The sequence below is a fragment of the Salmo salar genome, chromosome ssa12 (assembly GCF_905237065.1).
Source record: "Salmo salar chromosome ssa12, Ssal_v3.1, whole genome shotgun sequence".
Classification (NCBI taxonomy): Eukaryota; Metazoa; Chordata; class Actinopteri; order Salmoniformes; family Salmonidae; genus Salmo; species Salmo salar.
The window spans coordinates 85,609,129-85,623,767 of NC_059453.1; the positions used below are offsets into that span (position 1 = coordinate 85,609,129).

The window sequence follows — 14,639 nt, forward strand, 5'->3', positions numbered from 1 at the left end:
AGCCAATTGGATCTGACACAGGTCATTTAGGTGTTTCCTGTCATTCTTCAATGACCTTTGGTCACCTCTCATATTCTCCTCCATGTGTCAATTGTTTTAGAGTTTCTAAACCACTGTGTTTGCTTTATACCACTGTCTACTTTGGCATATAAGTCAATGGAGTATAAGTCAATACATTGCATTCAATGCCAAAAGATACTGTATGTGCCAATACCTTGTATAATGACACAGATATAAGTACATTGCGTTCAAGGCAAAAGAGTTGGTGATAAAGCTGCAATGGGTAAATTGGTGAACAACCCCCTCACTCTCTCTTCTATATCTCTCTTCCTCCCTTCTCTCCCTCCTCTCTCTCTTTCTCTCTTGCTCTCTCTCTCTGCCCCCTCTTTCACCTTCACCCTCTCCCTCTCTCTCTCCCCCTTCTCTGTCACTTCCTCCTCCCCCCTCCATGCTCTCTCACTCCTCTCTCCCACCTCCACCTCTCGCTCTCCTCTCTCCCGCCTCCACAGACAGGATATTGACGCATAGATATACAGTCACTACATTGCATTGAAGGCAAAAAAGTAGGTGATAAAGCTGCAATGGGTAAATTGGTGAAAGACTCAGACAGGGAGACAGACAGGCAGGTAGGCAGGCAGGCAGGCAGACATATCCACTCAGACGTAAACAGACATAAACTCACAAACTCTCTCTCCAGACAGAAGTCTCTCTCTCCCTCTCTCTCCCTCTTTCTACCCTCACTCTCCCTCTTTATACCCTCACTCTCTCTCTACCCTCACCCTCTCTCTCCCTCTCTCTCTACCCTCACTCTCCCTTGCTCTCTACCTTCACTCTCTCTAAACTCACTCTCCCTCACTCTCTCTCTCTACCCTCACTCTTTCTCTCTCCTCCCTCTGTCTTTCTTTACCCCCTCTTTAACCCCCCTTATCTTATCTCTCCCTCCCCCGTCTTTCACCCCTCCAACCTCTCCCCCTCTCTCTCTTTCTCTATCATTCCCTGTCTCTTCTCTCGCTCTCTTTCTCCTTACTCTCTATCTCCTTCCTCAACCCTCTCCCTCTCTTTCCCCCTCCCTCACTCTCATAGGGGTATTGTTGTTTTGTGCTGGAAGAATCTCCCCCCGGTCAGAGAAAAAAATGGTGCTATTTTCTGCCTGTGTGTATCTGTCTGTCTTTTTGTTTGTTTTAAGTGAGGCAACCTGTCTACTTGTATGTATTATCACCAATGTCAGTTAACAAGGAAAAAACTGCCTTAATCATGTGTCATATGTAAAATATCTCAAATTATTCTGTAAGGTTTCTACAAAGGACAAGACACATCATGTATGTAGCTATGTCTTTGAGCAATTTAGCATGAATCCTGAAAGGCACGACATGTCCTGAGCGTTTCCTTTATCCTCATAGTCGGACATTGTGGCCCAGTGAATTGCAGCATGATAAAAAGCACTCTTGTTTTAACAGGCACAGTCCGCTATGTGCCTCGCATGGCCTTGAGTCTCTAAAGCCTCTTTCACTGCTCTGCAAATACTTTTCAATTTCTCCTCATCTGTGGACACATTCACTGGCAGAGCAGGAAGAGAACACACATACCATCTCTCTCTCTCTCTCTCTCTCTCTCTCTCTCTCTCTCTCTCTCTCTCTCTCTCTCTCTCTCTCTCTCTCTCTCTCTCTCTCTCTCTCTCTCTCTCTCTCTCTCTCTCTCTCTCTCTCTCTCTCTCTCTCTCTCTCTCTCTCTCTCTCTCTCTCTCTCTCTCTCTCTGACCTTCCAAAGTTTGAAATCGTCTCCTGGATACTAGGCAACAATGGAGGAGATACTGTAGGTAGAGAGAGCGGAAAAAACCCTGCACTTCCATTCAGGTGTCTGCAGCTGATACACAGGCTCAAGGTTAAATAGCTAATTGAATTTAAAAAACAAGTAGGTGAAAAAGGCATCAAAGCACACAGACGATAAGAACAAGAAAGAAAAGAGAGAGGACAGGCGTCAAGCCACTACTAGTATTAAACTAAATTGTGCAGCTGACATGCACTTTAGTGTCTAAAAAATCAGCTATCGAGATGCCTGTCCATTTTCTTCAGAACGTTTTCTTCTGAGGAAAGTACAAAATGGATCTTGAAATAAAATGTTCTTTCAGTCCGAAGGCAGGTTGGTTATTCAACATCCCAAAATCTATTATTTCCGCTGACGTAAATGTGATCAGACATTGAAAGAATGTAGAGGATGAATTATATATTAGGCTATTGTACCAGCTGTAGACAGTTACATTATGCAGCCTCTGTTACAGTATATTTGATGTGAACAATGCGAATGGTACACCACATTTAAAGTACATGTCAGAGTGCAGGGCACACATGTATGAAGCATACAGTACATGCATAATATCCGCATCAAATAAACCACCTTCTTACAGTTGCATCCTCTCCCTATCTCTCTCCTACCAGACAGACTTGTAGACATACTGATTCTGGAAAACAAAAACTCTGAGACCTCCAGCGGTGTTGATTCAGTAGCGATAGAAACTTTCAAAACCACACAAAATCCCAGAGCCTCATTACATACGATACACACAACCAACTCAAAACAGCTCCAAGCCAAGGTGAACCTTAACAAAGGCCCGACAGAGTTTCAATTCTCTACAATCCTCTCTCTCTTTTTCCTGGGGACATTATGTGCCAGTGTGGTGCAGCGCAGTACATCCAAGTTCTCAGACATTGTTGAGCTGTACAGTACATTTGTCACGACTTCTACCGAAGGTGGCTCCTCTCCCTGTTTGGGCGGCGCTCGGCGGTCGTCGTTGCCGGTCTACTAGCTGCCACCGATCCCTTTTCGTTTGGTTTTGTCTGTCTTGTGTCTCAACTGTTTTGAGTTTAGGTTCATTAGTGGGTTATTTATTCTCGCACTACCAGTCTGGGTTTGTGCGGGATTGTTTTGTTTTACCTGTCGTGGTTTTGGGTTGTGTTGTATTTTCTGTGTCTTTATGTGGACAGGCGAACGTTCCGGACCTTTTTGGTGGACTCTATTTCGGGTCATGTGCCTGTTCATTTTTGGTTGGACTCAGGAATAAACGTTCTTCTCTTGCATATTTGGTCTCCTGCGCCTGACTTCACGCCCCCCCCAAACACACCACACCTCTCCTAGGGAGAACTGACAACATTCACAGTACAGTACAGTACAATTTCTGATAATGATGGAAAATCCAACTTTGGGTTTTCTTATGCTACGTGTACCCTTACAAAAATAATATTTCAGTTTTGAAACTGCAGTAAAAGTGCAGTAACTGCAGTCCAATGTGGTATTTTGGACGCAGTAATTGCAGAATAACTGCAGTGTTGAACTGCTGTTCTACTGCACTCTAACTGCAAATAACTGCAAAATTACTGCAGTAAAAAAAATGGTGGTATTTTGGACACAGTATTTGCAGCATACTTCAGTTATACTGCACTCTAACTAGAGTTATACTGCAACCTGACTGGAGTTATACTGTACTCCAACTGGAGTTATACTGCAATCTTTTTTTCATAAGGGTACGTCTAAGATTAGCAATTTGGTCTATCTCTAGATGTTTGTGGGTAGCACTTTATATTATGTTATTATACACTGCTCAAAAAAATAAAGGGAACACTTAAACAACACAATGTAACTCCAAGTCAATCACACTTCTGTGAAATCAAACTATCCACTTAGGAAGCAACACTGATTGACAATAAATTTCACATGCTGTTGTGCAAATGGAATAGACAACAGGTGGAAATTATAGGCAATTAGCAAGACACCCCCAATAAAGGAGTGGTTCTGCAGGTGGTGACCACAGACCACTTCTCAGTTCCTATGCTTCCTGACTGATGTTTTGGTCACTTTTGAATGCTGGCGGTGCTTTCACTCTAGTGGTAGCATGAGACGGAGTCTACAACCCACACAAGTGGCTCAGGTAGTGCAGCTCATCCAGGATGGCACATCAATGCGAGCTGTGGCAAGAAGGTTTGCTGTGTCTGTCAGCGTAGTGTCCAGAGCATGGAGGCGCTACCAGGAGACAGGCCAGTACATCAGGAGACGTGGAGGAGGCCGTAGGAGGGCAACAACCCAGCAGCAGGACCGCTACCTCCGCCTTTGTGCAAGGAGGAGCAGGAGGAGCACTGCCAGAGCCCTGCAAAATGACCTCCAGCAGGCCACAAATGTGCTTGTGTCTGCTCAAACGGTCAGAAACAGACTCCATGAGGGTGGTATGAGGGCCCGACGTCCACAGGTGGGGGTTGTGCTTACAGCCCAACACCGTGCAGGACGTTTGGCATTTGCCAGAGAACACCAAGATTGGCAAATTCGTCACTGGCGCCCTGTGCTCCTCACAGATGAAAGCAGGTTCACACTGAGCACATGTGACAGACGTGACAGAGTCTGGAGACGCCGTGGAGAACGTTCTGCTGCCTGCAACATCCTCCAGCATGACCGGTTTGGCGGTGGGTCAGTCATGGTGTGGGGTGGCATTTCTTTGGGGGGCCGCACAGCCCTCCATGTGCTCGCCAGAGGTAGCCTGACTGCCATTAGGTACCGAGATGAGATCCTCAGACCCCTTGTGAGACCATATGCTGGTGCGGTTGGCCCTGGGTTCCTCCTAATGCAAGACAATGCTAGACCTCATGTGGCTGGAGTGTGTCAGCAGTTCCTGCAAGAGGAAGGCATTGATGCTATGGACTGGCCCGCCCATTCCCCAGACCTGAATCCAATTGAGCACACCTGGGACATCATGTCTCGCTCCATCCACCAACGCCACGTTGCACCACAGCCTGTCCAGGAGTTGGCGGATGCTTTAGTCCAGGTCTGGGAGGAGATCCCTCAGGAGACCATCCGCCACCTCATCAGGAGCATGCCCAGGCGTTGTAGGGAGGTCATAAAGGCACATGGAGGCCACACACACTACTGAGCCTCATTTTGACTTGTTTTAAGGACATTACATCAAAGTTGGATCAGCCTGTAGTGTGGTTTTCCACTTTAATTTTGAGTGTGACTCCAAATCCAGACCTCCATGGGTTGATAAATTGGATTTCCATTGATTATTTTTGTGTGATTTTGTTGTCAGCACATTCAACTATGTAAAGAAAAAAGTATTTAATAAGATTATTTCATTCATTCAGATCTAGGATGTGTTATTTTAGTGTTCCCTTTATTTTTTTGAGCAGTGTATTAAAGCACTATGGTGACGATCGCTGTTTATTATCTATATGTAGTCACTTTACCCCTAACTACATGTACAAATGACCTCAACTAACCTGTATCCCCGCACATTGACTCGGTACCGGTACCCCCTGTATAGCCTCGTTATTGTTATTTTATTGTGTAACTTTTTATTATATTTTTTACTTTATTTAGTAAATATTTTCTTAACTCTATTTCTTGAACTGCATTGTTGGTTAAGCATTGTAAGTAAGCATTTCACGGTAACACCTGTTGTATTCGGGGAATGTGACAAATAAAATGTGATTTGATTTGACCTTCTATCATGCTGTGAAGTGTGTAATCCATCTAGAATCACTAACAAATGATGGATTGTCATTACATGTGTGTAACAAGGAACAGTTACAGAAGAGGGATTCTGCAGCATTGTCCTGACTGTCTGGCTACCCCAGCATTATCCTCAGTGTTTGTCTAGTGGGCTAGTGTTTGATGAGGAAAAGACCAGGGGATGCTGTCATGGTGGGTCTTGAGAGAAAACACAGTCTTCCAGGTGTCCTGAGGAAATTCAATGACTCCGGAAGAGTTGAAGTCCTTGGACAAGGAGAGATACAGAGAAAGACAGGAAGAGGAGACGGCTAGTAGCCTACACCAAGGTCTCAGGCAAGAGGTCCAGACTTGGGCTAATGACGCCACAATGTACAAATATATATATTTTTCTAGACTCAAGGAGGCAGAGTGATGGTGGTGGGCAGTACACATTGATCAAAACGCAACTATTATCCTTGAAGTGCAGGATTCACATGATTTTACTAATTCGGCAAGGTGTCAAAATAATGCTTGCTCATATTACAAGCCTATGCTTTATAATCTCTATAACATTTTCTAAGTCTGACTAAGCTGAAACGTCTTTGAAGATTATGCTGTCTCACTATCATTCTGAATCTGTAATTCTAGCAACATCTCCTCTACGATGGCTTCACGACCTGTTTGTGTGCCAAAGGTTTCACCACTGCACTGCTAGAGCCCGATGGAGTCGCTTCAAACTAACTTATTGATATTTCATCTCCATACAGATCTGCACTGCAACCAGCCTCACTGAAACTTCACACACTTAAAAATGAACTGAAATTGCACTTAAGGCACCATAATCTTCTCTACTGTTTTTCTAATATGTTCCAGAAAATGAATGTATGTTGAGTCTGGCCATAACTACTGAACATGGTCAGTCATTACTCGCTACAATGCTGCAGTATCATATAGCATGGAAAAGGAAAAGCAATGAAATATTATGCATTAACTAGGCTCGATAACAACATAATGAGACATACTGAGGATTACATGATTGTGATTCTTATTCAAATCAAGAACCATGAATCAGTCTATTTCACTCTCAGAATCAAAATCACCTTTATTCGCCAAATACATTTGCATGTAAACAGAATACACAGACAATGAATAGAGTATACTCTCAAAGATAGACATGCACCCTTTTTTATTTAAAAATCTTTGTCTTAAAGATGAACTGAAATAATGATTATCTTTGTCTTAAAGGAAAAATCCAATCAAAAATGATTTTGGGGTATTTTCTTCATTAGTCCATTGTTGATTCAGTCCCAAAATCTGTTGCATGTCTGCAGTCAAGTTAAGATATTTGATTTTCAAGAAGCAAAATGTCACTTGCCACCATCCTAGGATCTAAAACGCATCATCATGATGATGTGGCAAGTGACACTTTGTTTCTTGGAGGTCCAATATGCAAAACAAAAATTGCATAAATAAATGATTTGCTTTTGATTAATCTTTGATTCATCTTGTACAGTAGGTCGTCTTTAAGTATGGTGAAAAAGAGGGACTCAGCAGAAGTGTATTACAGGGGACCACATGAGTCCTGAGGCCCTCTGGGGCTGCAGACGGCATAAAGCCTATTGATCCTAACAGAAGGGAGAGCATTAGGATAATTTGCCATTACATAGCATTCAACTCACTCGGTCCCCTTCTTTTAGACCCTTTTAGATGACCTCTTTATAGCAAAACCCCATTAATTCAGGTAACATGCTGTTAAATCAATAGCTTTAAGCAATGCTACATTCTTAGCTCGCACTTCTGGATCATGTCTGAACTTAGCTTGTTGTTGTGAACCCCCCTTGACAATATCCGCAGGGAAGGAATAAAGGAAATATCTCATCTTTAACACAGTAAATTATTGATGTTGAGTATTAATGATCCTGAATCCAAAGATAGTGCAGGTGGCTGGATGGAGACTGTCAGAACAGAAAGCCCCTGACAGTGTTCCTCTCTTCTCCTCCACCTGCAGAGAGTGGACGTGTGGAGAAGGCTCTGAGGAAGACTCACTTCAAGCCCAGCTCAGTCCACCATCCACCCGCTACTCCCTCCCTCTCACACTTCCAGCCATCCAACCTTTGAAGAGTTCCTCACCTGCAGACTAACCTGCTTGTGCTACAGTTAGCTACTCCCAAAGAACAACAACACTGAATAAAAAGCATTGCAGGAGTGATGGAAAATTACTCTGCAACACCATTCCGTGAGTACAAATGCCTTTTCTTGGCTGGTTGACAGGACAGTGTGGGAGAGGTGGGAAAATTATTGTTATCGATCAATAATGACAAACCTCCTGGCATTGACAACTTAGATGGAAAGCTACTGAGGATGGTATCTGACTCTATAGCAACTCCTATCTGTCATATCTTTAATCTGAGTCTAGAGAAGGTATTTGTCTTCAGACCTGGAGGGAAGCCAAGGTCATTCCGCTACCCAAGAGTGGTAAAACAGCCTTTACTGGTTCTAACAGCAGACCTATCAGCTTGCTGCCAGCTCTTAGCAAACTTTTGGAAAAAATAGTTTGACCAAGTACAATGATATTTCTCTGTAAACAAAATAACAACAGACTTTCAGCATGCTTATAGAAAAGGGCACTCAACATGTACTACTGCACTGACACAAATGACTAACGATTGGTTGAAATAAATTCAAAATAAGAAGATTGTGGGAGCTGTACTGTTACTGTCCCTCCAGCCTTTGATATTATTGACCATAACCTGTTGTTGAGAGAACGTATGTGTTATGGCTTTTCAACCATATTGTGGATTCAGAGCTATCTATTGAATAGAACTAAGAGGGTTTTCTTTAATGGAAGCTTCTCTAATAAATATCAAACATGTAAAGTGTGGTGTACCGCAGGTCAGCTCTCTAGGCCCTCTACTCTTTTCTATTTTTACCAATGACCTGCCACTGGCATTAAACAAACATGTGTGTCCTTGTGTGCTGATGATTCAACCATATACACATCAGCAACCACAGCTAATGAAGTCACTGAAACCCTTAACAGAGTTGCAGTCTGTTTTGGAACAGATATTCAGTAATAAACTGGTCATGAACATCTCTAAAACTAAGAGCATTGTATTTTGTACAAATCATTCCCTAACTCTAGACCTCAGCTGAATTTGTAATGCATGGTGTGGCTGTTGAGAAAGTTGAGTAGACTAAATTACTTGGTGTCATCTTTGACTGGAAACTGTCATGGTCAAAACATATAGATTCAATGGTTGTAAAGATGGGGAGAGGTCTGTCCGTAATAAAGAGATGCTCTGCTTTTTTGACACCACACTCCACAAAGCAAGAAATGCAGGCTCTAGTTTGATCTTATCTTGATTATCGTCCAGTCATATGGTCATGTGCTGCAAAGAAGGAACTTGTTAAGCTGCAGCTGGCCGAGAACAGAGCAGCACGTCTTGCTCTTCATTGTAATCAGAGGGCTAATATTAATGCTATGCATGTCAGTATCTCTTCGCTAAGAGTTGAGGAAAGATTGACTTTGTCACTTCTTGTTTTTATAAGAAACATTCATGTGTTGGAAATTCCAAATTGTTTGCATAGTCAACTTACACACAGCACTGACACACAAGCTTACCCCACCAGACATGTCACCAGGGGTCTATTGACAGTCCCCAGATCCAGAACAAATTCAAGGAAACGTACAGTGTTATACAGAGCCATGAGTGCATGGAACTCCCTTCCATCTTATATAGTGCAAGTGAACAGCAAACCTGGTTTCAAAAAACAAATAAAGCAACACCTCACGGCACAACGCCTCTCCTGCTTGTGACCTACTTGTTGTGTGTAGGTACTGACACATGTAACTGATAGATACACACACACACACACACTACATGTTCATGTTTTTAAATGTATGCAAATTGTAAAGTATTTTGTCTGTAATGTTTTTTCCGTTATGTGTCGAACCCCAGTAAGAGTAGCTCTCACCATTAGATCAGCAGATGGGGAGCCTGATAAATCAAACAAAAAATCTAAGTTAGTACATCAGCCATTATAGCATTAACAGCATTTCTCTGATCGCCATTCCAGATTGAATTAAAGAAATACTTGTCTCAAGGACATTGTAGAAAAGCATAATTCAAAACTGTAGCCTACAACACAGTGGAACATTATGTGGAACTGTTTACATAAAAGCCTCTTCATACCAAAGTTAACCTATTGTTGCATTCTGTCAAAATATGAAACTGTAATATGGTGTACAGCGCAGGTCGTCAACCTTTTCCTTTTCGAAGACCACTGAGCAAGCTTTCAAGAGTGCCCAATTGAAAAGGTTAACATAAACATAAACACCCTCACACATTTGCACACACAAACACACACACACATAGCATATTAAGAGGCTGCTCTTTACAATAGCTCCACAGTGTGCTGGTGTTTATGACAGGTAAACCTATTATCATCTCTGCAGTGAGAGTATCTCCAGCTCTGCTCAGTGGGAGGCACAGAGGAGAGAGCCCAGAAGTCTGTGAAATACTTCAAACCCTTCAGCAATAACCCAAAACACATCTCTCATGAACACCTGTATTCATGGCTACTGTACAGAAACTAGTCATCTGATTGGCTGTGTTAAATCTAATGTTTTACTTTCTTCATGTTGATACAAACGTAGACTTGTGTTTTCTGATTGATGTCACTAAAACAATCCACAAGATAAACACAGTTGGGGATTACACATCTAGTGACTGAAATAAAAAAGAGAACTAAGGCTATAGGGTGTCCTGAGATTTCAGTACAGACAACAGTCTGCCAGCGCCAATCATAACCAGTTCCTTATGCAGACAAAGTAAACATCCCTCTTATCTCCTTTAAGCATTGTAGTGTGAAACATAGATTGTTGTAACAAAGTTCTGGCGTGTACCTTGGTCTGATGACGTGCAGAATACTGCAGCAAAAGTACTCGTGACAAAGGTTTTTACTGACCTCTAGTGATGGATTCAAAGACTAACAAGCAGTATGAAATGAGGGGCATACTTCAGCTCTGAGTTAAATGGGCAATCCGCAGTTCAAACAACAACAAAGCAGCCACCCCCTACTTGTTTTGGTAAACAGCTGAGGGATGGGGCTGGAGAATTTTAACCACTCTCAAAGCTATGAATACAAGGACTGACCATCCATGATATCAAAAGTATAGTTTTAACCATGTTTTGAGGCTATACAGTGTTTGTTTAAAATTACATTGTTTACAAACAATGGAGTAAAACAAGCTTATATTTATGGTTCTGATGGGGTGTGACAGTTGAACTGAGTATCAACTAGTATTCCTATTATTATTTTCTCTGAAGAGGAAGGGCAATTTAAAGCTTACCCATTAATAAGGATGGCTAACTGAACTATCCTCTCAGAAGTGTGTCCTTGTGAATCTCAAGGGCTGAGTTGACAGGCAGCCCAATTCAGATTTTTCCCGCCGCTAATTCATTTTTGACAATCACATAAGATCTTTTCACATCAGATCTTTTTCAGATCTGATTGGCCAAAAGACCAATTAGTTAGTGAAAAAAATACTAGAATTGGGGTGCCTGTGTAAATGCAGAAAAGTTGACCAGTTTGGTCAGTGGACACATTTCATACCATAAATCAAATGATCATCAACACAAATGACCATCTCGAATACTGTCTACACATGCAGCACAATTCTGATCTTTAGCCCATTATAGTCAAAAGATCTGATCGGTCAAAAGACCAATAGTGACAAAAAGATCAGTGTGTAAACACAGCCATAGCAAAAAAGTTAGCAAAATCTGACTCAAAAATGTGAAATCCATCCTATTAAACATATTAATGTCAAGCTTAAATCATAGTCATTAATTAGCATGACATATCCACATTTCAGACATTTACATTAATTTGTTCATATTTACAGCTGTGCTTCAGACATGGAGAGGGTTCACTTGGTGTCCCATAAATACAATTTCTCGAACTACCTTTAAAAAAAAAAAAAACTGCATTAAAAGTGCACAAAAATATGATATAGTCATAATTTGTGTACTCACAAGGTAGGGGAAACCCCATTAAAATGCAGTGTCATTGCTCACACAAGTGGACAAATTTAGTCAATAGTCAATGTTTTATTCCTTCCCAATCCAGTCTCAAGTAACAGAACTGCAAGATTATTTCTGCATACGGCGTGGATAGGAAAAGGAGAAGCCTTTCATCAGTGCCCTCTGACCTCTCTCTACTGTCCCTGTCCTGGTCCGGCCAGTTCTGGTCTGGTCCAGTCAGTTCTGGTGTGGTCCAGTCAGTTCTGATGAGTCCAGTCAGTTGGACATAACGCTGTCTGACTCTGATCCAGAAGAGGCTTCAGCCTCGTCAGCGGAGGCGGTCAGGGCTGGGTAGGGCCGTGGCTGGTCCAGGTTGACGTAGGTCACCTTAAGGCTGATGTAGTGCTCTCCCTCCAGGCAGGACCAGATCTCCAGGACCTCCTGGTCCAGCGTGTGGAAATCAGGCCTGAGCTCCGGCTCCGGGTCCCAGCACTCCAGCATGATTGAGTACCTGTAGAGAAACAACAGCAGCCATCAACAACCAAGACAGAGAAGCTGTAGAGCAATGGCAACCGCCGTCAACAACCAAGAGTTCCTAGAAAAACAACAACCTCCGTCAACAACCAAGAGTTCCTAGAAAAACAACAACCTCCGTCAACAACCAAGAGTTCCTAGAAAAACAACAACCTCCGTCAACAACCAAGAGTTCCTAGAAAAACAACAACCTCCGTCAACAACCAAGAGTTCCTAGAAAAACAACAACCTCCGTCAACAACCAAGAGTTCCTAGAAAAACAACAACCTCCGTCAACAACCAAGAGTTCCTAGAAAAACAACAACCTCCGTCAACAACCAAGAGTTCCTAGAAAAACAACAACCTCCGTCAACAACCAAGAGTTCCTAGAAAAACAACAACTGCCATCAACAACCAAGAGTTCCTAGAAAAACAACAACTGCCATCAACAACCAAGAGTTCCTAGAAAAACAACAACCGCCGTCAACAACCAAGAGTTCCTAGAAAAACAACAACTGCCATCAACAACCAAGCTAATCTGAGATAATTTTTTCAAATTCTGAGCCCAGAACCACTTACAGGACATCAGGGCAGAACTGTGGCTGGGGAAGCCTGCGCCCCTTCAACAGGAATTGAGTGATGTCATAGGGGTCCACTTCAGGATAGGGGCTAGCTCCTCTGGTCAACAGCTCCCACATCAGGACCCCAAATGACCACTGTGAAGACAAGGGGTAAAGAGCTAGAGTCAAGACAGATCAAGTATACAGAGTATGCTAACTAAGGCCATGTCCACTCACCACGTCTGACTTAGTGGTGAACTTCTGTGTCTGCAGGCTCTCTATGGCCATCCACTTGACTGGCAGCTTGGCCTTCTTGTGGTACTGGATGCTGTAGTACTCTTTGTCAAAGACATCTCTGGCCATGCCGAAGTCTGCCACCTTCACCGTGAACGTTTCATCAAGCCTAAAGAGACAATAGATAATAGATGATAATAGACAGATTTTAAAGATGGGACTGCCAGGTCCTGGACTGAGAAATAGTCTTTACATTAGTTTCAACTTATAATGTCACATGCACGAGCACAGTGAAATGCCTTTCTTGCCAGCTGCAAACTCAACAATGCAGTAATCAATAACAATGTAACACTAAAAATAACATAAGGTAGAACAAAAACACAATAAATAAAAATAAGAAGAACACAAGAAAGTAAGTAAGCATAATATAGAGAGGGTCAGTCAGTTCTAGTACCATATTTATAATGTGCAGGGATACTGGCTCGATAGATGTAAATACTGTATGTATAGGGGTATGGTGACTAGTATCAGGATATATGATAAACCAAGTAGCAGCAGCGTATATGATGATTGTATGTGAGTGGGTGGGTTTAGAGTCAGTAGTGAGTGTTTTTGTGTGTGTTGGCGTGTCCAAAAGGTATGAGTGACAGGGCTGCCCTTGACTTACATGCAATTCCTAGCTGCCAGGTCTCTGTGTACAAACTTCTTCTGGGCCAGGTACTCCATCCCTTTGGCAACTTGCAGCCCAAAGCCAATCAGGTCTTTCACCATTGGGTTCTGGAGGAGGAGAGAAAGAGTAGCACAGGAGTCGTTGGTGAGATATCATTAAAACCTCTACAGGATCGGTGGGTCCCCCACGGGACGGTTGAGCTAATGTAGGCTAACGCAATTAGCATGAGGTTGTAAGTAACAAGAACATTTCCCAAAACATAGACATACCTGATATTGGCAGAAAGCTTAAATTCTTGTTAATCTAAATGCACTGTCCAATTTACAGTAGCTATTACAGTGAAAGAAAACCATGCTATTGTTTGAGGAGAGTGCACAGTTATGTAGTTGAAAAGTGATTCATAAATTAATTAGGCACATGTGGGCAGTCTTGAAAATGTTTTAACAGAAATGCAATGGTTCATTGGATCAGTCTAAAACGTTGCACAAACACTGCAGCCATCTAGTGGCCAAAATCTAAATTGCACCTGGGCTGGATTAATACACTGCTCAAAAAAAATAAAGGGAACACTTAAACAACACAATGTAACTCCAAGTCAATCACACTTCTGTGAAATCAAACTGTCCACTTAGGAAGCAACACTGATTGACAATACATTTCACATGCTGTTGTGAAAATGGAATAGACAACAGGTGGAAATTATAGGCAATTAGCAAGACACCCCCAATAAAGGAGTGGTTCTGCAGGTGGTGACCACAGACCACTTCTCAGTTCCTATGCTTCCTGGCTGATGTTTTGGTCACTTTTGAATGCTGGCGGTGCTTTCACTCTAGTGGTAGCATGAGACGGAGTCTACAACCCACACAAGTGGCTCAGGTAGTGCAGCTCATCCAGGATGGCACATCAATGCGAGCTGTGGCAAGAAGGTTTGCTGTGTCTGTCAGCGTAGTGTCCAGAGTATGGAGGCGCTACCAGGAGACAGGCCAGTACATCAGGAGACGTGGAGGAGGCCGTAGGAGGGCAACAACCCAGCAGCAGGACCGCTACCTCCGCCTTTGTGCAAGGAGGAGCAGGAGGAGCACTGCCAGAGCCCTGCAAAATGACCTCCAGCAGGCCACAAATGTGCATGTGTCTGCTCAAACGGTCAGAAACAGACTCCATGAGGGT

The 14,639-nt window shown here is 42.8% G+C and overlaps 1 protein-coding gene across 2 annotated transcripts in view; it reads right to left on the reverse strand.

Annotated features, from left to right (window-relative positions):
• Positions 1-9,353: 9,353 nt before the first annotated feature.
• LOC106566066 (macrophage-stimulating protein receptor) overlaps positions 9,354-14,639 on the reverse strand; it is a 35,160-nt gene continuing 29,874 nt past the window's right edge. For both annotated transcript variants that reach the window (XM_045691879.1, XM_045691878.1), the window contains exons 18-21: positions 13,470-13,579; positions 12,806-12,971; positions 12,588-12,724; positions 9,354-12,006 (exon numbers count right to left, since the gene is read on the reverse strand). In XM_045691879.1, the coding sequence (XP_045547835.1) occupies positions 11,772-12,006; positions 12,588-12,724; positions 12,806-12,971; positions 13,470-13,579 (648 nt within the window). In that variant the 3' untranslated portion in view covers positions 9,354-11,771. The remainder of the gene's footprint in view (positions 12,007-12,587; positions 12,725-12,805; positions 12,972-13,469; positions 13,580-14,639) is intronic.